General features: G+C 41.8%; 1 protein-coding gene across 8 annotated transcripts in view; it reads left to right on the forward strand.

Moving 5' to 3' along the window:
• Positions 1-24,204, forward strand: part of Nedd4l (neural precursor cell expressed, developmentally down-regulated 4-like, E3 ubiquitin protein ligase) — a 349,282-nt gene that overhangs the window by 235,296 nt on the left and 89,782 nt on the right. For 7 of the 8 annotated variants that reach the window (XM_005372988.2, XM_013511013.1, XM_013510994.1 and 4 more), the window contains one exon: positions 22,171-22,221. In XM_005372988.2, coding sequence (XP_005373045.1) covers positions 22,171-22,221 — 51 coding nt within the window. Of the gene's footprint in view, positions 1-22,170; positions 22,222-24,204 lie in introns of those variants that run through there. The other variant, XM_013511005.1, reaches the window with a different exon arrangement.

Here is a 24,204-nt window from a genome sequence, read left to right on the forward strand (position 1 = left end):
AAATTATACTTAATCAGGAAAATATTGATAAGTGATTACCTGGTATATGCTATGCATGGCTTTAGTTTTCAATGGGAAATAATTGTACTTTTGGATTCATCATTAACTATTGGATTATGTTGCTTAGTAAAATTATTCTGTGAAGCTAGAAATGAGAAATGGCTTATGTTCCTGGCAAATTCAGTGCCGGCAGAGTTAATATACCAGTCCAGCTAGTTTTGGTGGGGTTTTCTTTTCTTTCTTTCTTTCTTTTTTTTTTTTTTTTTTCAACTAGGAATCGAACTCAGGACCTCACGCTTGCCAGGCAGGCACTGTGCCACTGAGTTATATGCCCGGCCCCCACCTACTTTTTAAGGAACAAATTATCTTTTAAAATAGTGTAAGTTCCCCTTTAGAATAGCAAGACAATACTGCATATGGGATAATTGTGTATTTTCATGTCAATGGCATTAAAAGGTGCAGGATTTTAATGACCCATGTTGTAGACAGTAAAGCTCCTGCTTCTTAAGAACACACTAGCCATGTGCTCTGATCATGTAATAATAAGCTGCTTCTGACTTATGCTGTTATTTTTCTTAGTTTTAATTAGTATAACCTAGTTTTTATGAAACAGTTTATTACCTTTGACTCATATATTTTCTGGTATATAATAAAGGACTGTCATGATTTATTTTATAAGATGTCCTGTTGACTCTGAATAAGGAAATTTTGATACTAGGAAGGTTTAGATATGCCATTTATCTTTAATGCGATGAACACCTATTTTGCTGTAATATTTTTATCCGTCTTTCAAATTTACACATGAGAAATCTTGAGAATGAATCAATATCATGAAAATATATACTGTGCTTTCTGCTTTTTCTTTCCCCTAAAATAAACTGGAGGAATCCCCTTCTTAGCACCTTCTGGTAATATTTTCTTACTGAATTTAGATAACTAAGATAAATGCAAAGGTTTTCATAATCTGTGGTATTTCTTACCACGGGTTTTGAATTTGCTTTGATGTTGACTGATTTTGTGTCCATGATTTTTAAGCAAAAGTTGCATCTAGGCTGGGCGGAAAACACTTTCACTGAATGGCTCCAAATTCAGTGTCTTTTTTTTTTAACATTGCAGCTGTTCACATAGATTTCTTAGGAAGTGGCTAAATTAAAATATGATAGTTCTGAAATGAACAGATATTATTACTGTTTCAAAAACTAGGAACTAAGGGGCTGGGGATTTAGCTCAGCGGCAAAAGCGCCTGCCTGGCAAGCGCAAGGTCGTGAGTTCAGTTCCCGGTACCAGAGAAAAACCAAAACCAAAAACTAGGAACTGTGAATATGTGGTTTCTGACCCACAAGTACTTGTTGTTCTAGGGTAGTCTCACAGTTTTATATTTGGTTGAACCTCCAGACCAGGTTTATTGTTTTCCTTTCATATGTTGAGATTTTTGGTAAATACAGTTGAAGAGGTTATTATTGTGTATTTGTCTTTTGTTTTTTAAATGGTCCCCTTATTTAGGCAGTATTAAAACCACTATAATCACAGGGCAAGTACAATCAAAGCTTTAAGTATTTGGGTGGCCAATGGAGGTGGTTTTTTGTGTTTTGTTTTGTTTTTGTCTTTTTAAAAAATAGGTGTATTTTTTGGAGAATTACTAGGTTCACAAACAATGGAAATTGATAGAAGATAGAAGATAGAAATATTTCACACATACCCCTGCCTTTTAACACACACATAGCCTCGCTGACTGTGGACATCACCACCAGCATAACTCACTTGTTCTGATCGATAGACCTACACTGACACAATGAGTCATTGTCTCCCAAAGTCCGTAATTGGTATATATCCATCTTAGCATCACAGAAAATCATTTCACTGTCCTAAAAATCCTCTGTGCCCTGCCTGTTCATTTCTTTCATCTTCATCCCCTGCAAGCCATTGATCTCTGTACTGTCTCCACAGTTTTGCCCTTTTCAGACTATCATACATTTTAAATAATATTGTATGTAGTTTTCTTCCTATTGGCTTCTTTCACTTAGTAATAGGTACTTACGTTTCCTCTAGGTTTTTGGGGGTTTGATAGCACATTTTCTTTTAGCACAGAATAATACTCCCTTGTCTGTATGTACTGCAGTTTATTCAGCCATAGATGTCTATTAACAGACATCCTGGTTAATTTCACATTTCAGCAGTTGTGAATAAAGCTGCTATGAGCTTTAAAAAAATAATTCTAATGAAATTTTGATGCTTTAATAATTTATAATACCTCATTGATCAGTACAACTTCAGAAAGCACAGTTTAGTTAGTTCAGTATCACACTATCTCACAGTGTTGTGTTTTCCTGCTTATGTATACAATACAGTGAAGAAAGATGCGTATGACAGATGCTCAACCATCTACAGCCACAGCTACACTCTCAGGACGCATAAATTAAAGTGAGAGCAGATTTTTTTTCTTTTTTAGAGGAAATTCTTGCCAGACAGAGAGTCTCTTCAGAATCTCTCAGGTTTTATAGGAGTAAAAGACAGGTTAATTGTCCCTTATGTGAAATGATAAAGACCAGGAATCTTTCAAATGTGGGGTGTTTTTTTTTTTTATTTTGGAATGTTTGCACACACACATAATGAGGTATTGTGGGGCTGGAACTCAGGTCTAAACACAGAATTCATTGATGTTTCTTACACAGCTGATACACCTGCGGCAAAGATAACTTTGTATAGTATTTTTAGTGCACCTAGGTTTTGACTGAAACCTCACCCATGAAGCCGAGGGTGGAATTTTGCACTCAAGGCTGCCAAAAAAGTTTGGATTTTAGAGCATTTCAGATTTTAGATTTTCAGATCAGGGAAGTTCTAACTGTTGTTGCAAACAGACTTTTCAGGCAGTTTGCGTTGGTGAGTAGAGTGGTACTTTGTTTTTGCTTGTCCAGAAGAACTACACCTGCTGTGTGAACACAGACCTATAGGATTTGGGCAAGAGAAAGAGATTTCCTATGTGTGCTCCTGGCTGCAGTCACAAGTCAGTTGTAACATAATTTGGGGATGGACCTTCAATCTTTGGTATCTCTTGCAGAATTTGAGTTTGGCAATGAATAGCTTTTTTATTTTTAGTAATACCAGGACAGAGGTTTGTATGGAACCTCAAGACATTATTGGGCAGATCTATCTCTTTAGCAGATGACCCTAGACTGGATTGATTGCTTCATGCATTTCAGTCTTTGAAGAGCTTCCTGGATGATCCAGCGACAAGGTATCTATCAATCTGTCCTTCATTTATTTTTCTCCTAAGATAGGCTTTTGGTTATTGATCTGCAAGTTTCCCAGCGTTACTGTAACAAATTATTCCTAACCTGCCTTAAAATTACAGATACTATTGATTCAGTACTTGCAGTTTTGGCGGTCAGATCAAAGTCAGTGTCCCTAAACTGAAATCAAGATGCTACCAGGGTCTTTCTCCTCCAGAAGCTAGGGGAGAGTCTGTGCTTGATCCCTGGGGTTCTGACGGCTGCCGCTGTTCCTTAACCTGTGGCCATATCATCCTCCCCCCCACTTCTTTGACCACATTGCCTGCTCTTCTGCTTGTGTCATCTCCCACTGTCTCTCTTATTAGACATTAGAGATTGCATTTGGTTCCACCTAGAGAATCAAGGAAAGTCTCCCCATCTCAGCATCCTTAGTTTAAGCACATCTGCAAAGACATTTTCCCGTGTAAGATATCATGTGTAAGTTCCAGGCATTAAGACGTGATTCTCTTTTGGGGCCATTATTCAGCCTACATATCCTATTTTCAACAACTGTGAGGTGACTTAAAGAAGAGAGAGCTAAAGAAGCTCAGCCCTGTCCTACAGGTATATGAAGGACAGGGGCATATGAAGTGGCTGTTGAAAACATATTGTGTCCTGGTGCCACTCCTAAGCACCAGGGACATACAGAGATAGCTAAACTCTGCCTGCCCTGAGGTCTCTGGGTTTGCTGGAACAGAAGACATGGATATGGTAAGGTGAGTCATGAGGAAAGTTCCTGTTAGAGGCTGAGAAACCTGCAACTGGCACCTGCAGTGCATGTCCAAGCCACACCTGTTATCTCCACCACCTGGCTTATGCGCCAGACCAACTAGGAGAGATTTGGGAGATGGTCTCGTCCAGCCCACCTGTGGACTAGTTCCTGTTCTGTGATTCATCGTGGCCTCTGGGTCCTTTCCTAAGAGCCACTCCTCCTGCATGTGCTCCCTTCTGTGTTTCTTACTTTCTGGTGCAGTGGAATAATGCCAGTGTCTGCCCTTCGGTCCTCTTTCTCCAAGGAGCAGTTCAAAATTCCAAAGGGAACAGTTCCAAGGTTATACCTCCTGTTAGCAAGTATGATTACAATCACCTCAGTCAGTTACCTAGAATGAGAATAAGCTCAAGGAAACACACATACAAGAGACTGGAACTCTTAAAATGCCATGTTCTATCATTCTGGGTAATTTGAGTTTTATGCTAGCTTGGTCTGTCCACACGAATGTTACATGTCAATATAAACCATGGAAATATTCCTTTAAGAGAGAAAACTCATTTTTTCTTGTGTATTTTAAGGAAGCCTGGGTTTCTATGAGTTGTAATGCATGGTGTTGATACTGGTCTAGGGATGCCTGGTGCTCAGTTTATCTCTGGAATCCTGATCACCTTAATCCATATAGACAATATAAAAAGACAGGCCTGGGATTGAATGTTAGATCTCCTATATCATTGGTCATACTCACTGTTGGGGTTGAGCAAGCTGTTCTGACTTTCCTAAATAAGTTTTTCAATCTTCAGTGGAGGTCTAATAATACCGCGTAGCTCAGGGTTGTTGGCACCATTAAATGAAATAGCACATGTAAAGTGTTTAGAACATTGCGTTAAAGTTTGTCCTTTCCTTCTTGCCACCCCTTTTTCCTTTGGAAAGAAACGTTTGTGGGTTGGATGAGTTTATTGGCTCTCTTTAGCACACCACCCAAGTCATCAAACACCATTCTGTCTGTTCCCCTCCGACAAGCTCATGATGACAAATTAAACATTTCTTGGGGTACCATTTCACCTTGGATACAGACCAAGCTCCTAAATTACATTTTATGTGACAATGTCTCCTATATTTTTGTCCCCTTGACTTCCCAAATTCAGCATAGCATATTTCTGCCAGTAAAAAGCAAAATAAAATAGTTAAGTTGCTGATGGTAGCTAATAATGATTCATGAGATGAGGGAGGATTATGTAGCCATTGCATCAATGACAGTTGCCTTCCAGCTATTATTGTTAATCAAATCACTCAAATTTCTGCATGTACCTTTGTTATAAATAGTCACATGGACATTTAGGTACCCCTGTATGTGATGAGGTTGAGAAAGGACTATGTTTGAACATAGTTTAGTCTTGTTTGAACGGTAACATTCTGGAATTTTGTAATTCTATTTCATTAAAATTCTTACTTCAGTTTCAAGGGTAAAAAAGAGGATTCCTCCTACACAAAGCTGCAAATTGTTCCCACGCCATGTGAATCCTGCATAATGAGCGGTTTGAGAAGGTGCCCTATCAATGCCCTTGTCTGAGTGTAGTCTTTGCCTTCAGTCCCTTTTGCAAGGAAAGAGACATAAAAACAGTTTGACTGAAATAAAAAAAAACTTTGATATATTTTTTGACAGCTAGACACCAAGTTTTTCTTTCTTTTTTTGGAAAAGATTAATGCTTTAAAGAAAAAATATAGCATGTACTGAATCAGAACCATTTTTTTTTTCAGTACTTTTGTATAGATTGAATATATTTGTTTCTTTTTTTCAAAAACTTAACTCTGAAGCTAGTTGCCATCACTGTGACTTTGATGCCCTAAATTATTTTCTACAGATGGGCAGAATCCATTTAACCACATTTGGATAGCTTTTCTAGATCGGATCTAAAGTAGATGTTTCTAAGCTATGGATGTGATCAAAATATGTGGTGAATGTTTAAAATAAATTTTTATTACAGTCAAAGGCACACTGCTATTAATTGCCCTTGAAATAGTTTCCCTTAGTTTGAACATGCTTATCCCATCATTTTTGACAATGTTTCTTTTGCTTATAATACAAGTTCTTTATTATTTAAAAACATCCACCAAAAATAAAAAATAAAAATAAAAACATTCACCATATCTCTTATCTTTCCTTGTATAGTTCATAAATAAATAGGTAAGCCATCTGCTCCCCCACCCAGCTCTTTGGGACAAGAGCTGGGATTGGAGAGGGAGAAAGTGTAGAAAAGACTCTAATTTTCTTAAGACTTTGAGGCACTGAAAATGGTCAGTCATTTTCAGTTTTTCTTGAGATGGCATCCAAAGTAAGGCCCACATTTGTAATTTGGTCTCAAAGTGTACTTAAATGGTTCATTTGTGATAGCAGATGTCCCAGTGACTACCGCCAAGCAAGATCAGGAATGTGCTAATTGTCTTGGTAAGATTTTTAACGAGAAAAAAAGAAAAAAAAATAATAGCATTCAGGACTTGCGCCTTGCTTACAAGCAGCCAAGTGTGTGACATGAAAGACTGCATGTCATTGTGGTAAGAGCTGAGATCTTGACTGGACTGCTCGCCAACCATGTGACCTTGAACAAATGACTTGGCCTTTCTTTGTTTTTGTTTGTCTGCTGTAATGTAAGGGATAGTACCTCTACGTTCTTATAAGGCAAGTTATGTGATACACTTAGCTACTTCATTAACCTAACACTTAAAGCAAGTGCTTCATATACGGTAATTATTGTTGACTTATAGCTTAAAGTTAATTATGTCCTGCAAACAGGAGAGTTATACCTGTAGCTTAATGGTAGTTTTTGCAAAATTTTCTACCCTGGAGAAGTGTATTTGGGTCTAATGCTCCCTTTATCCAGGATACACTTCTTCTCCCAACTTCTTCTTGTACCTGCTACATCTGTGTTGCTATCATCCCTTCACTGCAGATGGGAAATTGACCTCAGAGAAGTTGAGTAAGTTCATTAAGTTGTCATCCAGTAAGGAGCAGGGCTGGACATAGACTAAAATCATTGCAGAGATGCACACTCATCTGTGTTGTCCACCGCACTCTCGGTCTGTTCTTTTTGCACAGGTCGCGTTGCATGTCTCTGTGGAGGTGCAGCTGGAGAGTCCCAGCTCAGTTCCACCTCGTGTCACTAAGCTCTGGTCTCTTCTCTGTCCTGGCAGGTGTTGGGGTTCCAGGGTGATTGGGTGCAGTCCACTGGGCAAGGCTTCCACCATCAGCAGCTGTTTTTCTAGGTTTTCTCCTCAGTCTAAATTAAAAGGTAGATATTGCTTGATTTATAGGAATATTTGTTAGCATAGTGTTTGTCCAAAATGGACATAAAAGGCAAGGGAAATTGATGCTACAGTAACATCTGTCTCACAAGTTCTGAGAACTATACACATTTAAGAACATTAGAATTAATGAGGATTAACTTTAATATTTGTAATGAAATAATATGATAGAAAGTTTAAATGATTTTCCTTGGGTTCTTTGGTTAGGACCTAGGTTTCTTTAATTCCTCTAGTACTCCTTTGAACTATGAAGAAAAGAGCAGATAACAAGGTAGAGAAAAGAAGCACAATTTATTTAAAATTCATTTAAGTGTTTGAATATATCTGCTTGGCTCAAAATATTTACACCCTGAACCACTGCTATTGACTAACTCTATTCTCCCTCATTTTACCCCATAAACATAGTCATTGGAAGTCTGATTTTACTAAAATTAAATTGCTTTGGTCAATTTGAAGGGTAGGAATTCTGTGGGAATCATCTGTAGTGTAAAGCTGTGAGTACTACATAGACCACCTCACAAGAACTGCCTGCAATGTGTCACTCTTTTTGGGTTTCCTTCTAGGGAGGTCTCCTATAGCATAACAATTTAATTTACTTCCCAGGCACCTACTGTGCTGAAGTCCTTGTGCTGGTTTTGAACATACTCAGCAATAATTCATTGGATTACATACCATTGTTCCCATGTTAGAGCTGCTGAGGAGGGCAGTTGGGTCTTAGATGGGGTGGAAAGAACAGATGGCCAGTTTTTATGAGCAGACTGTACTCTTTTTCAAGTTGGTGCCTTTTTTTTTTTTTTCACAAGCTGATGTCATGGGACAAAAACACAGTGGATATTCTTGAAGCTTTTGTTTCACTCAAAGATTTTTGTGGGAAAACTATAACTCTTGTGTTCAAATCGGTCATTGATATATGGAGTTGAATGCAGAATTCTCATGAATATTGAAGATGATCCAGAAACTTTGCTCTAGCCCAGGCCCAGCCCCAGTAGCATCTCATTTCAGCTGGCAGTCACTGCCCTGTGGTTTTCCGTGACACACAGAGGCTCCCACCAGGGTACACTTGGAGAGGTGACAGAGGTTTGTCATGCCTCTTCTTGGCCCAGCGGATGAGGGTATTTGCTTCAACCTCAGCATGAGGTTAGAGTGTAAATGCAGGTCCTGGGTTAGCGCTCTTTGGTGCCATGGGTAGATTTCATTGGTTTTGTAGTCTAGCCCAGAGATTACTTTTTATGATAACAGTTTTCATGAGGATCATAGGTTTCATGTTCCAGTCATGTTCATGTTGGTGACAGCTTCCTGCCAGATCATCCTTAAAGAAGAAAGAGGTAACTTAGGTAATTTCTAAAATCTGCAGTCTCCTTTACTCTTGCATCTTGGTCTTCACTGTATGCTTTACTGCTTCATGGATTTATTTTTAAGCAATAAATTAACTATATAACATCCCATTCCTTTTTTTAAAAGCCCTTATATATATTTTGCCCCACAGAACAGACCAGCATTTTTCAAACTGTACATGCTGAACACTTTGCCGTACAAGAGAAGTTCTTTGATTAGAGACCAGACTAACTGACCCACCGGTTGCTGAAAATAGCTGTGTGCTTTCCAGTTGGCCTGTTTTGGCAGAAACTCTCTACTCTTCCTACTTCTCAAAGTCAATTTAAAGTATTACTACAGTAAGTTAATAACATTTAGTAGAAACTTTCATGAGCTTTCTACATGCACAGACGTCTGACATCTCTAACAGTTACAGCATGGGACGTGCCAGTGGTGTTTAGTCCCACTTTCTAGAGGAGGAACCTGGTCCAGGAAAGGCTTATGTCCAGGCCCATTCAGCTAGTGGGTTGCTAAACCAGGAGCAGTGCCTGAGGCCCAGTATATTCCTCAGGCCTGTGAGGGCTCCTCCCCACCCCCGTCATGTAGAATGCGTGCATCTAGTCAGTGGCAGTGTTTCCTTCACATCTTCCATCTCAGAGTCATCAGTGTGAAGCCTACTGATGTGCAAAAGACGTAGGTTTTGGGGTGAGGCTGGACTGAGGTAAGCAAGGTGTTGGGGTGCTTACTGTCAGTGTTGAGCATGTTGCTACTGGGCCTCACTGCCCTCATCCTGCTGGGTTTTCCAGATGACCGGCACAACCACTTTGCAAGCACAGGTACTTGACGTGTAGTGCCTAGTGATTAGTCCGTAAATGATTACTGGAACTGTTCTCCGCTAGGTTTGTCTTCTGTTTGTTTGGTGCCTAATATGTTTGAAGTAAATTTGAACCCTGTTATGCTAGTTCTAGTTATCTTTTGATTTCATAGACATGTGATAGGACATTGAAGAGAATATTGGGGACAGTTTCTCCTCTGTTGCTTTTATCTAAGGTACATTCATATTCCCTTTCTTATGTTCCTGAGAATTCCTAACTTTAATGACTTCCCCATTGTGTGCTCCCAGCTACAGTCCTAGATAAATATGGTTCCTTGTTCTTGAAAATAATTCTTCCGTTGATTTTAAATACAATTCAGTCAAGCCAGGAGCTCAGCCCCTCAGTCTCAGCCTCAGTCTCACACAGTGGTGAACTATACCATGCTCTCTGTTTTGCCGAGTAACTGGTGTATAGGGCTTTGCTTGCTGATTTCTTTTTCTGAAGTACTGTAGGGGCTGGAAGAAAACCAGCCGGAGAATAAGAACATACTTTTCTTCAAATAAGTAATTAAACCATCCCGTGTCTTGGTAAGGCAATGAGTCCCTGAGATAGATACACTAGAAACAAATGACTCTTAAGTGTTAGAGGGGGAGAGACTGGGTTCAAGTCCCAGCTCTGCCAGCTGCTAGGCATGGAAACTCACATTATTTTCCTTCTTTGCTGATGCTCATGGCCTGAGAGTTACAGAAAATGAGCGCAAGATCACTGACATTCATCCAGAACTGCCAAAGATGGAACAAAAACACCTTCCTAAGCAGGAGGCAGGGAAGTGAGATTGGACAGTGGTTCTCACCTGAGAACACTTTTGCTCCTACCTCCTGCAGAGACATTTAACAGTGCCTGGAGAGGTATTTGTTCATCATGAGTAGAGTGTGAGGGAAACTTCCAAACATCCTATGAAGCTCAACGCAACTCCCCACACAAAGAATTATCCCACCCTTAATGCTCACAGTACTGACTTTGAGGAATTTTGGTAGAAATAACATTTCTTGAATCTAATTGTCTCACTTAATATGAACTCTATGCAATGTAAAGTTGTTTTTATCCTTACTTTGTGGGTGAGGAGTTTGACCTTTGGTGGTGATTAAGATTTTTGGTTACTCGGCTGTCCTACAGAGACATGGGATTTTGAACTAGCATACAAAACCCGTCCGCTCTTTGCTTTCCCAGTAGGTAGGAGCTGACCATCACTGATAAAGCTCAGAACTGACAGGGTAAGCAAATGGATAGACACACGTTTCAGGTGTATTGCACTAAGTGACATTGCATCCTCTGATTCCATTTTGAAATGAGATTTGTCTTTTTAGTTCCAGTATTACATTGGCAAGCCCACATCTTCTCGCCATAGCCAGCAGAATCCCTGTGCTTTGTCTGTGCACCTGTGAGTCTTATTCCTATTAATATCTCGGCCCTATCAGGCCAGAGGGCCAGGGTTCCAAACAGGAGTGGCCAAAAATGCGCCCCCTCCCCCATCTCATCCACATTCTGGTTCAACAGTTATTTTTACCCACATGTGTAAATGGGTCCAGCTACTTCTCATTTAGGAGAACAGGAGGGACACCAAGGGGCTGTCTTGCAGCGGCGCAGAGGGGGAAGGAACTGTTCCGCACTATTAGAGATTGTAATTATCTGTCAGTTTCACAGCTAATTACAGTTTCTCTTTTGTGGCCAGCAAAAGCCAAGAGCTTTGTTCAGTCTTTATTAAGCCTGGCACAAATCAGATTAAGTTGGAAAGCTTTGAAACAGGCCAGTGTCTGAGCCCCTCCACCCACAGTGAGATTGTCTGAGATGAGGCCTGTACCTGTGCTTTTAGAACTTCTCAGGTAATGCCAATATCCTGCCAGGTGAGAGCCTCAGCTCCATACTGCACTCAGTCCTGCCTAAGGACCTGCGGGTATTATTTTTGTCCTAGAGAGACTAACAGTGGCAACAAACCTACAGCACACATGCTGCAGTGGGCTGTTGGTTATCATAGAAAGTGCTAAAACATTCACCATCGCTGGAGTAGAAGATGAGTCAGACCTTGCTCCTACGGGAAGGGGATGGTTGTCAATAGGCTGTAGGAAGTAGAAGGTGGTTCATGTTCTGTACCCAAGTGAGCACCTGCCAGAAACCAAAATTAAATTGTTTCTACTCATCCTCGGAAATCCCTAGTTTAAATGTCAAGATACAGTGTATGAATTTCCCCAAAGCTTTGAAGATTTCCACTGCAGACTGTTCCTTGCCATTATATATTCAGAGAATTAATTTTTCTTTTCCTGCCCTAAGAGGGAGAAGCTTTAAATATTTAGTAAATTTGGAAGGAAACTTTTTAATTACCTACTTAATGACCTGATGTTATAATACATTCTCACACTCTTAAAAAGAGTCTCTAAACATTTTTTCTTAGTGAACTTCCTAAAGAATTTTGAAAAACTACTTCTCATACGTTTTAAATTGACATCTGTAACTTATCAGTAGTTCAATAATTTATTACTCCAGTAGTTGCAAACATATAATTTCAACTAAATGGACTATTATATGTGTGATTTAAATGTATTTCTTCAGATATCCAATATGGATAACTTAGGGGCTGGGGATTTAGCTCAGCGGCAAAAGCTCCTGCCTGGCAAGTGCAAGGTCGTGAGTTCGGTTCCCGGTACCTGAGAAAAACCAAGAAAAAAACAACAAAAAAAAACAATATGGATAACTTAGTCTTACAGTTGTAGATATAAATTATTTTATGGAAAATACCAACTGTAAGTTGAATTAATAAAACTGTTCCTTATTTTTAAAAACAATCAGATACCCAGCATGGTGGCTCACACCTGTAATCCCAGCACTTGGGAGGCTGAAGCAGAAGGATCACTGTGAATTTGAGACCAGCCTTAGCTATAAAGTGAGTTCAAGGCCAGCCTGAAGTGCATAGCGAAACCCTGTCTCAAAAAGACCAAAAATAAATAAATAAACAAACAAATAAATACAATCAGAAATATTGGACTATTTTTAAAACAATATTGGATTTATTTTCTACCTTCAAAAAAATCAGGTGGGTGGGTGGGTGGATGGCTGGATGGATGATGGATGGATGGATCAATTGATATCAAATAGACAAAATGTCATTCCATGAGGATGTCATCTAGATGAAATCAGGTAGTATCTCCTTTTCATCCTCAGCTACCTTTGCACCTTCCAGAACCATGTTTTGTTTTATTTTTTGAGTTAGGTTCTCACTATGTAGTCCAGGCTGGCATCTAACTCACTGTGTAGCCCAGGCTGGCTTCTAGCTCCTGGCACGGCTCCTGCCTCATCCTGCTGATCACTGAGATTACAAGCATGTGCCACCATGCCCAGATTAAGAGCCACATATTTTCAAACTGTCCTTTCCTTTTGACTATAGAGGCTTTTATACCCATCAAAATGGACTGTGGTGAAATTTAGAAAGAATAAGAAAAAATGCTTTTGGAAAACCCAAACAGTGAGGTTGTAGCTGAGAAAGGGGAGGAAGGAAAGAAGAGGTACCAGAAGGCAGGCATTATTCTCAGGCAAATCAGTTTTAAGGAAGAAGACACATACATGGGAAGATCTAGAAGATGATTTGTTCAGGATTTTCCATACCCAAGTACCCTAGAAAGTCTTTATATGTCCCTGGAGTACAAATGCTCCAATTGCAAATGTTATGCTTTAAAAGATGTTAGCATAGGGGGAGGGAGAGTAAAAGAATAAAAACTATTCATTTCCATTTATTTTTCAGGCTTATACTTTTCTCATCTCATTTTTATATTAAAATACAGATGAGAAGAGCACATATGCAGGGGTATGCACATGGCAAATACTGCTAAAATGATATTCCAGAGTTGCTCGTGACTTCCATGAAGACGTTGGTTCTTGAAGTTGCAGGTGCCCCTTCAGATGGTGCAAGTGTGGATGCCAGGGGTAGACTGCTGGACCCTCATCCTGGCTGCTACCTGGTCGTTCTGTGGCCTCAGACAGGTTTTGTAGCTTCCTTCTGGCGGTTGCCTGGCACATGAGAGGGGAGCACATGTGAGCTTGTCATTCTTTGCCGTGTTGAGGCTCTTTCCCCCGAGTTCAGCTAGAGATTTTCTCCGATATGGTTTTTGCCAAGACATGGCCACTGGAGCAAAGAGACTCAGAAGGATCTGCCTAGGATGCCAAACTCATATTATGAGGCTGTTTTAATGGAGCCTTTAGGAAAAAATCAGTTACTGTCGTTGTAGAAATCTATGTGACTGTAGCTAAGGGTCTCAGTCACTGAAAGGCCAAGAGTGAAACCACACTGCCTTTACATTACCATGTAGGTCACACTATGCCACACGTCCAAACTATTGTACATCCAGGCAGTAAGACAGACTGCTTGTCTCACATGCCCTGAGAGAGGTGAGGAAGAGCTTTTAGCATCAAGCAAGCTAATGAAATCAAAGTTCAAAATGATACTGACTCCATAGTATATGTGGATTTACTTTTTCCCATTATCTAAATCATCCTGACACTGCAGTTATTACTTAAGGACATGTCTACCTATAATTATTTTAGTTTACTAAGATCTGTTCTTTAGTGGCTAAGTTCAGAGAGAAAATATAGAATCTAGAATTTTTCTCTTTGTCTTTATCCATTTAGTATTAAATTCCTTGCAGAAAATTTGATTTTAAAACATCTCCAGAGAAGAAATGAGATGCTTATCCTAAGAAAATTATCCTGAAATCTTAAGGAATTAAGACATACTGTACCATCAAACCAGAAGCACAGAACTAAACAATGTTATATCATTAAACGAACCCAGGGACACATTTTTGTCTAAGTGAACTTTCTTTCTCAGATCTGTTTGCTTTGTAACAAGCATAATATATGAGAATGTGTACCTTATTTTTAGTATATTTTGTTCATTGAAAAGTTTTAGTTTCCTCATCAAATTTAGTATTGCTTTCACAAGGAAGCAGTGGAGGAATAGCTTGCATAAGAGAACGACAGTAATACCTGAGGTTTTTCTACATTTGCATTATTTTTACACTGATAGATAGCTTTATAAAGTGCTGTAAGTGGCCTCTGTGTGGGAGCTTTCGTGCAGCTGGACAACTGTGAGACAGATTGTGATGCCAGGCCATACCCCGGAACCTGGAAGGGACAAACGGTGACCTCTTCTTTCCCTGGACAGCGGTGCAGAGTGCAGATTATAGTAAGCTCTCCAAGTCTGGGTTGGAGGGGAAGACATCACAGATAGGAAAGTGAAAGTGATGAATGTCAGACCGTGCAGACTGAGGATATCTGTGTCCCCTGCAGTCCCACTGCCTGAGCGGGGCAGTGACCTGGCTACACCACTCGTTCCTGTGAACTCATCCCGCCACCATCTTCCACATTTGCTTCCTGTCAGCATCAAGCCAGGAACATTGACTGCTGAGGTTTGCTGATGGGCACCGTGCTCAGCACCTTGCAGACACCTTGCCCTACTGACAAGAAAGCTCAGGAACAGAACTCTTCCGATGGACTCTGGGCCTTCCCTTCCTGCAGGGCTGGGCCACCACAGTGCCACAGCAGGATGACCTCATGCCCTCCTCCGCATGCTGTTCCCTGCAGGCAGCCTTTCTGAGACGCAGTCCTTGCCATTCATTGTGTGTTTAATGTGCACTTGTGTCTTTGCTCCCTTCATGAGCTACCTGGGGCCTTTGAGACAGGTCCCTGGTTCTCTCTGTGCCACTGTCCTCTCCACAAGCTTCAGTGGTATGGATCTCACCCATTCCCACCAGGCTTCTTCAGTGCCTCGCTGCTTCAGCCTGACGCCTCTGCTGCAACACATAGCCATTTCTTCCTGTTTGTCCTTGGGCAAACGGCTGCTTCCTGACCCTACTTGACGATTATATCCTCCCTAAAGTCATACCAGCCTAGACCCTGGGCAAAAGGAGCCCATCCTCTGTTAGGATTCCTGTAGCATTCTGCTCATGCCTCTGTTACAGAGCAGCTACCTGCAATGTGAATTTCCCAGACCTCAGCGTGCTGTGAGACGTGCATGCATCCGTGGCTGACCACTCTGAAAGGTGCCAGTGAGGAGAAGATTCTGAGCTCAGCACTGTTGTGCACATCGTGGTTCTGGTTCCCAGAGTTCTTTCCCAGCATTCACGTCCCTCAATTTACTGGGTGTTAAATTGTGATTATCAAATGGTTCTGCTAAAACTGAAATTCCTGCAGCTTCTGTTGACCTTGGAGCATGCTTATATTTGGGGTGAAGGGGCAGGCCCTACCCATCCAGAGTGAGGCAGAGGAAACATGAAGCCCTAACATCATAGCTGGGCACCTGGCGTAACCAGGGCCCCATCTGAGCCCACTGAGAAGCATCTTGTCATGGCCCATGTTCTGGCCTGCTTGTGTTCCTGGGCCACAGCCACACTTTGACTGCCAGACGGCTCTGGTCTCTGCCTGCACAGCTGCTCCTTGCTCCGTGCATGTCTCCACACCTTCTGCTTTAGTTTTTTGAATTATAAAAGAAGTTCCCTTAAATAGACTGTCTTCCTAATGCCAGATAGAACCAGCACAGTGTAGTTCTGCCTGCCTGTCCAGTGTGCTTTTACTGGGACCTGTAAAAGTCCTGAGAGTTGCTGTGAGATTTGTTGACATGGAGGTGTTGTTTGTTATTATAAATAAGGACTAGTGTCTCCAGGACACACCTTACTCTGTTGCAGTGAATGGCAGATATCAGCCCTTCCCTCTAAAACCTAAATGGCAGAGGCGCTAGCTCCGTGTGTGTGTGTGTGTGTGTGTGTGTGTGTGTGTGTGTGTGTGTGTGTGTGTGTGTGTGTATTTCAAAGTACCTGAAATTCGTTTCATTTTATGTTCCGGTGCATATGTGAAGGGAACTCGGGTGAGAGCATGTGCATTCAGAAAACTTTTTTTTTTTTTTTTCAGAAAACTTTTTATCGTGACTTTTTTAGTGAACTTAATTGATTTAGGTGATATCGCTGACATAGTTTGAAGCCATTCAGCTCAAAGCCAGAGGCTCGTTGAGGTGATGGCACATGCAGGACGGGTGGATGGAGGCCAGACTGGACTCCTGATGTTTTCCTGAGCCACAGGGCTCTGTGTCCGCATGATGGAGGCTGATGTTCCTGTCAAGGGGAATGAGAAATAAGGATCTTTTCCCTACAGTATGATGACAGCTGAGGAACGTGACAAGGTCTAAAGAAGGAATTCATCATGATGTTCAGGTGACTCCCCAGGCGCTAAGCTGTTGAAGGGTCATTGTATTTTTAACATTTGGTCTAAGAGGCTTCTGTGAAAATTACTGAAGCCGTTCCTTATTGAGATAGTTCACAATGCGTGCTGTTCCATGCGCATGCGCACGCACACACAGCCTCCTGTCAGCACCAGTGCTGGCCAGTGGAGCCCCGTGCTGTGGACGGAGACACCAGGTGCAGAGGTTGTGTTTGGTGGTGAAGCGGGAGAGCAGAGGGTTTTTTCCGCCTTTGTGGTCGAGATAGTTTGACATTTACGTTGATACTTGGCATGTAAATGCAACCACCTGTCTTCACTCTTAAATTCGGATTCTGTACATTCTCTCTCCTACGTTTTGTGCATTCTCTTATATTGTACATTCTCTGTTCTTCGCTTCTATTTGTCTTAAGAAACTGTGGTTACTGATGTCACTCCTTAGTGATTCCCAGGATGAAATATCAGGCAATGGGTAATTCTGGGTGTTTTGTTTGTTTTGTGTTATTTGGAGAGGGGTAGGTGCCTGTTTGTGGTACTGAGAATTAAACCCAGGGTCCTAGCACTGAGCTGTATGCCCACCCCTCTTTTTAAAAAAGTTTTATTTTGAAAAGGGCTCTCACTCACTACGTTGCTCGAGTTGGGCTCAGACTTGGAATAGTACTCCTGCCTCAGCCTCCCAGAGTGCTGGGGTAACAGGGTTTTTCATCTTCTGTAGTTGAGTGACATTTCAGATTCTTTTGGTGGTGATACATGAAAAGAAATTAATTTCATGCCCCAACTTAGTACACATATTTATATATTTATGTCACTAAACTTAGTTCCTCAAAGCAGAGTTCCTCACAGGTATTTCATGTGAGGCACTGGTATTTTCTGTTCAGTTATACTTCATTTTAAAATGGAGGGAAGGTTGAGGGTGTGGCTCAATTATAGAATGCGTACCTGGCCCTGGGTTCAATCCCCAGCACCAGGAAAAACAAAACTGCTTCTTATAAATCACTGTGGGGTGGAAACGCAGAGCTTAAAGAATACTACCTCAATACTTAGCCACAGTATTACATGGAGACACTTCCCTGAGAATCACCTGTCCCTTTTGATACTTTTTACTATCCTTTGTGCATTTTTATGCATTAGATCTAAAATAGCCCCAAAGCCTCATGTGTTCAGAAGGCGATTGATTACAGGGCATGATAGCTGACTTGCTATTAGGAGGCCAGTCTGGTTAGAAGAAGCGAGACCGGAACCGTGTATCTGCCCTCCCTGCTCCCCTAGCTCCCTCCTTCCTGGCTGCCATGAGAAGAACAACTTTCCTTCCCCCATGCCGCTGCCACGCTGTTTTCTTCTTTGGAGCCAGCCGTTTGTGGACTGGAGCTCCTAAAAAGATGAGCCAAAATAAACCTCTCCTCTTTCAAGTTACAGTTGTCAGGTGTTTCGTCCCAGCAGCAAGGGCATTCATTAACTAAGACACCTGTTCACTTTATGACCCCGGTGTGACCGCTGGGCATCCTCCCTGGCTCCAGCGCTTCCCTGCACTCCCAGTTCCCTGCCCTGGCTCCGAGCTTTGATGGGAAGCTCCCAGTGTGCGTAGCCTTGCTGTGACGGCTGTCTGTGTGTGGAATGGATCAGGGCGGTGGGGTCGTGAGTGAATAGTAACATTCGGGTCCCAACCTTAATCGTAACTCCTTCCCAGAGATCAAGAGTCTGTATGATTCTCTGAGCAGATGTGTTCTTCTGGAAATTGAATCTCAAAATATTTTGTGAGGGTCACTAAGTTTGGTGTCCACTCTGGTGCTCTGCTTCTCTGACCACTGCAGATTCTGAGAGAAATATACAGAAGCTACAGTAGGGTCTCGCTGGAGCTGTAGCGTCATACCTGTACATGAATGTGGTGTAACATTATCTCCTTCGTTCTCATTTGAGAGAGTATCGTTGTGTTAAAAGGGAGGGAAGGGTGGCCCTCTAAGTAGTTAATCAGTATTTAGTGAGCAGTTTCTAAGAGACATAGTATTTGAGTTGTGTATGTATTTCACTTTTTCAGTAATGCAATATAGATTTCTCTTTCACCTTCTATGACATTTCAGGGGCTCCACTGGACGTTGTCGTTACTTTGAATAAGTATTGGATGGCTCATCAGAAGTATGATTATGAGCCTGCACGCTTTCCCCCTAGAGAACAGTAGAACAACTAAGAAGTTGGAATTCACAGCCCTTTTCCACTTAAAAAAAAAAGATGCCAGTATTCACTGTATGTGTTGAAATTACTTTGGCTCTTGTTTTAGTTAACATGGGGTGTAACAGGAATAATTTCCTAATGTAGATGAATGAAAGCTGATTTGATTAATGTATCTGTGTAATATTGTTATTACTCACTGTAAATGTCAGTACTGTGGCTGTGACGTCCTAAAAAAGTTGTGATGACCTCAGATGCTGTCTTCGCAGGGCTGCAGGCAGGATCCTTCACAGGTGTCCAAGGTGGCCCTTCCTGTGCCTCCTGGATGCAAAGGCCTCCAAGAGCTTCTCATCCTCTATCATATCTCTTCTGCAGCTGAAGACATTTTTAAAAAGTGGGATAATGGTCTTAACTTAAATATTATATTGCCTGTACTTTCTATAGTTTGGGCAACGCTAGACATTTTTAAACCTAGGACTCTCAGACAAACACATCTTCCACGGACTAATGCATGGTTGGTTTAAGCCCTTTCACTCAAACCATGTGCTGTTTCGGGCTTTATCCCTATTTTATTTTAGGCACTATGGGGTTTTTTTTGGTGGTGGTTGTTGGGGTTTTTTTGGTACTGGGAATCAGACTCACAACCTCGTGCTTGCCAGGCAGGTGCTTGCACCACTGAGCTATATCCCCGGCCCCCTATTTTATTTTAAAACTTAATTTTATTTCTATTTTCCTTAATTCAAACCAATAAGAGCCTTTTGCTTCTTTTAGTGGTGAAGTTCTTTTGTCTTTAGCTGTTTTCGAAGTTGTCTTTTCAGTGTGATGAGGAAATTGATAAGGTAGGATCGGGTTCACAGGTTCACAATGCCTGGGGGAATTCCGTAAACTCTTCCTTTGCGGAAGGGAGCAGGTGCAGTCAGAAGTAGTGTGAAAGAGGACAGACCCAGCAAACACTTGAACAGAACCACTGAAAGTCATTAGAATCTCTGTGCTATCATTAGACTCTCTGCTCATCTCCATCATTGAGAGCCAGCATCCAAGGAAGAGCCTGGAACTGGCGCATTCCCTGTATTCCTGCTGCTTCCCGAGACGTTTCCCATCAGTAAAGTGAGCACAGTAATTGTGCCTGCCTCTGGTGGTTGCTGAGAGGACAGAGCTTTGGCCCAGAGCCTGAGCAGGATGAGCGCCGTGGAAGCTCACTGCTCTAACTTCTCTAACTGGCATTTTTTGGGCACCTGTCTTTGGTATCTGGGCAGAGCTTAACTATTTTTTTAGCTTGGAATGCTGATATCTCCCTAACAGAACCATATGGGCACATAGATGTTTCTTGAGTTTTTACTAAAACGTATTTTGTTTCGTGATTCATGAGTAGCTTTGCAGATCCCGGGTTATGAAATAGAGCTTTGAATAATGGTGTCTCTGGATGACTGTAGTCTATACCCTCCTCCTCCTGGCTGTTAGCAGTAGCAGGAGGATGAGGAGGAACACGAGGTGAGGGGCCGAGTGGCAGTACCAGTCTGCTCACATGAGTTGGACATACACTTCATTGCGAATTTTCAATCAATTTCCACTTGTTTTTGGATGGTGCAGTTAACTGACATCATGAAAGATAGATAATAGGAAACAGGGCAGTAGCTCTTTTGCAAATGGGAAGGACACTGCAGATGGAAAGAGAAGTAAAAAGAATTAAGATGCCATGTACGTGTACCAGCTGCTCACAAGGAGTGTAATCATGATATGCTTCAAAAATATATTTAAAATGTTGTAAAAGTTTAAAAGTTTTTATGTAGAATGACAATGAAATCAGCCAAACAGAGGACGAATGATCAAGCTCCCTAACTCCTTGTATGACTGTCATCCGTGTGAGTCACTGGGCAGTGGGAACTACCTCTGAGCTGGGCGGCAGAGCTGGCATCACTTTCTAGGCCTTCTGATGACTGCTGCTTCCTGTAGGACACTCAGAACTTGGTGACACTTTCCTTACACCCTTCATGAGGCATCCCTATATTAGGTTGTGGCAAATAGAGCTGAGAAAATGTAAGAGCTGAAAATCTTCTCAAAGGGTGTGCACACCCAGCCAGTGCTTTAACCTGTTGTTATCCTTCATGCATCACTTACAGGGGCTAGATGGCTTTCTAGTTACCAAATTTTTTAAACTCTCTAAAAGGAAACACCTAAGGCTAGCAGAAATTACCTCAGTAAATTTTGTTTGTATTAACCGGCTACTTCTCTAAATGGAAGAAGAGAATGTTGGAAAGTAGTTTCTATAAATTAGCATATTTCTCAGTGAACCAGCAGAGTGAAAATACAAGCCTAGGATTTGGAGTGATGGGATCTGGACTCTGGCTTATCTTCAGCTAGCTGTGGGGTGAGTTTGATTACCTGTAAAGGTCTTCTGAGCATTTATGCATTTTGAATGTGTCAGAGCAGCTGCACGTATTAGTCTACTTCTGCCTCAGATCACCTGGATACCCAAGGCCTTGCCGTGAGAGCAGTAACCACAGGACATGGTGTCAGCATGTCTGTTGGTCTCCTGAATCTGAGTTAGGACTTCCCAAATGACAGTGAGCATCTTCTAATGCATTCCACTGGGCTCTTGTTCGAGTCAGCCAGGAGCTCACTAGGTGACAATTGGAAAGAGGGAAGGACATGGTATGTCCAACACTTACAGGACCTAATACTTGAAAGTGCACTATCAAGCAGTGTACGTACCAGATTGAAAAGGCTTTTGTCTTTATCGTCTACAGTTTATAAGATTTGTTTGTCAGGGAGCTCTTGGTTTGTAACATATGATTAAATAAATATTTAAAATGTTCCCCATGTTTCTGTATTGTCTTCTCTTTTTTTCATTGTTGTTTTTAATTTTAGTTTATTAGTATTTGTATGCAGTATATAATCTTTACATTCTGGGTGGGAAGTTGGTACACGTACTAACATATCTTAATAACTTTTTTTGTCCCCTTTCCCCTTCCCTCTTTCTGCATTCCCTATCTTTTTAAACTGCGCCTGGCTCTACCCCTGAAACCTCAGCAACCTGACAAGTCCTCCCTGACTAACTACATGCTCCCCACCCTAAGGCATGATTCCGTACCACTGTTTGGCAATAGCCGTTAACTAGAGTCTCAGCCAACTAAAGGTCCTATGCACAAGCTTTCCAGCTCCCAGGTCTCCTGGGGATGACTCTCTGTGCTTCATCTTGGCCCTCTGCCTTCTACCCTCCCCACTGCATCTAGCAGCAGGCCCTGGACCTTGGTCTCTTCTTGTAATGAAATATTTTTTAAAGAAAACTAATATTCAGTGAACAGACAACATTAACTCTCTGCTCTCTTCTTTACAGACACGAGACGACTTCCTGGGCCAGGTGGACGTGCCCCTTAGTCACCTTCCGGTAAGGACAGTTACATGCTTTGTGTTGCACGCTGTGGGGAGTGGGTTCTTGCTATTTCTAGCTGTGCATTTGTAGGACAGAATCCCCCAGCCTGATGGAGATGCTGAATGAGGCGCGTGTACTGAGGCCCTTGCTCCTTGCTCAAGAACAGTCCTTCTCAGGGAACAGATAGAGATGCCTGGCTCATACAGGCTGTCCTTGTTCTGCCAGCATCCCCAACTCCCACCTTCTTCGGTCCTGTAGCTCCTCTGCCTTTGCATGTCACACCTTACAGAATGACCCTATCCTCTGTCAAGCCCAACTGATGTCTTTGCTCCCAAATTCATCCTTTGGGTCTAGTTTGATGCCTGGCTCTCTTTGTCTAGAAGTGCACATGCTTGCTTCTCATGGATGCTATACTGGAATTGCCCAGATTTGGGTCTGTGGCTTTCTCAGCATTGAAGAAGATACTGTGTGTGTTCATTGACCTGCTCCTGTTTGTGTCTGCTTAAATGAGCAAAATAGCTAGAGCTGTTGACTGTAGCTGCTGATTGAGGTGTCACCCGCAACCTGAGGCAGTAAGTAGGATGTGGGGTGAGACCTGGAGCCGTGGTGGAGGTAGCTGATCTCATACTGTAGCCTCAGTTTTCTAGGTTGCTCCACCTCTCCTCTTGGCTTTCTTCCCCTGGGCAGCACAAATGCTCATAGCAGAAGTAGTAGCTGAGAGAGGAGAGTCAAATATTTCAGCCTTACAAGGGCACTGTGTTTTTTAAATGCTTTGTGTGGGTGCGAAACGTAAATAGCCCATAAACTAAAATGACTTACACCACCTAGTGCAGCCTCCTTCCTGTAAACCATGGCTATTCCCTGTGTTCCATACTGAGACTACATCTTTCCAAGCAAGCTTTGAGGATGCATTGGGAAGGAATGGGATGGCAAGGAGCTGATTCCTACTCAGGGGAGCTACTAAGGAAGAAAGATTTTAAGAGTATTTCCTTTCAAGAGGTGGGAAGCAGGAGTGATAGGACTAAGATACTTTGTCTCTGTATAAAAACCTGAAGCATAAGGTGCCTTGGGAAGAGAAGTGTGTGTGCCTGCATGGCACTTCTGCATGAGATCAATTGTAAAAGTTGTCAGAAATCTGATTAGTTTTTTTCAGATCCCATTGAGAGCATGTAGATGTCTCATTATCTGTGAGGAATACTCCTCATGTCTTTGCATACCATTAGGTCTTCTATTTATGCTCTGCAGGTCGAAGCTGTAATCATCTTATAGTTTCAGACCATCTTGGTGGGTTGGTCAGTTTTTATGGCTATCTCCAGCAACCCTTTTCCCTAAAAGTCACACCTTGGCAAGAGGGACTATTTATGATTATTTGTTAATCTTTCTAAGAAAAATAAGTGCAAATTTTCCAACTTGCTCTAATAAGTCCTTGTTGGAATGATTTAGTAATGATTGGTTTTGAAAGACGAGGCGTGGTGCCCAGAGAACTGAAGGAGAGACCACGTAGTATCGGGAATAATTCACCTTTGGTTTTGGTTGGAGGTAGGTATGAGGTAGGTATCAGCACTACAAGAGAGTAGTGCTGAGGCCCAGGGTTAGAATTGAAACCAGGGGATATAGCTCAGTGGCACAGGCACCTACCTGGCAAGCACAAGGTCCTGAGTTCCAAGAAAAACAAAACAAAAAAAAAAGAAGTCAGAATTGAAACCAGCCGATTAAAGAGATGAAACAGAGACCACCTGGAGAGGACTAATTTCTCAGACATGAACCAGGTCAGTGAAACGGTGGATCTTCCCACAAAGTAGCCTGCACTGGTATACTATAATCTGGATACTTCAAAGTGACTAGTTTTTTGAGCCAACTGCATTCTGAGAGATGGACCACATATAAAACGAAAGAAATGCATGAAGTTTTATTTATTATTTATGTGATGGTAGAACCCAAGTAGCATTCTAAATGGGCATGGCCTCTGGCCCCAGAATTTGAGGTGCATATTTGATC

This window comes from Chinchilla lanigera, unplaced genomic scaffold, assembly GCF_000276665.1.
Source record: "Chinchilla lanigera isolate Chin_1 unplaced genomic scaffold, ChiLan1.0 scaffold00001, whole genome shotgun sequence".
Taxonomy (NCBI): domain Eukaryota; kingdom Metazoa; phylum Chordata; class Mammalia; order Rodentia; family Chinchillidae; genus Chinchilla; species Chinchilla lanigera.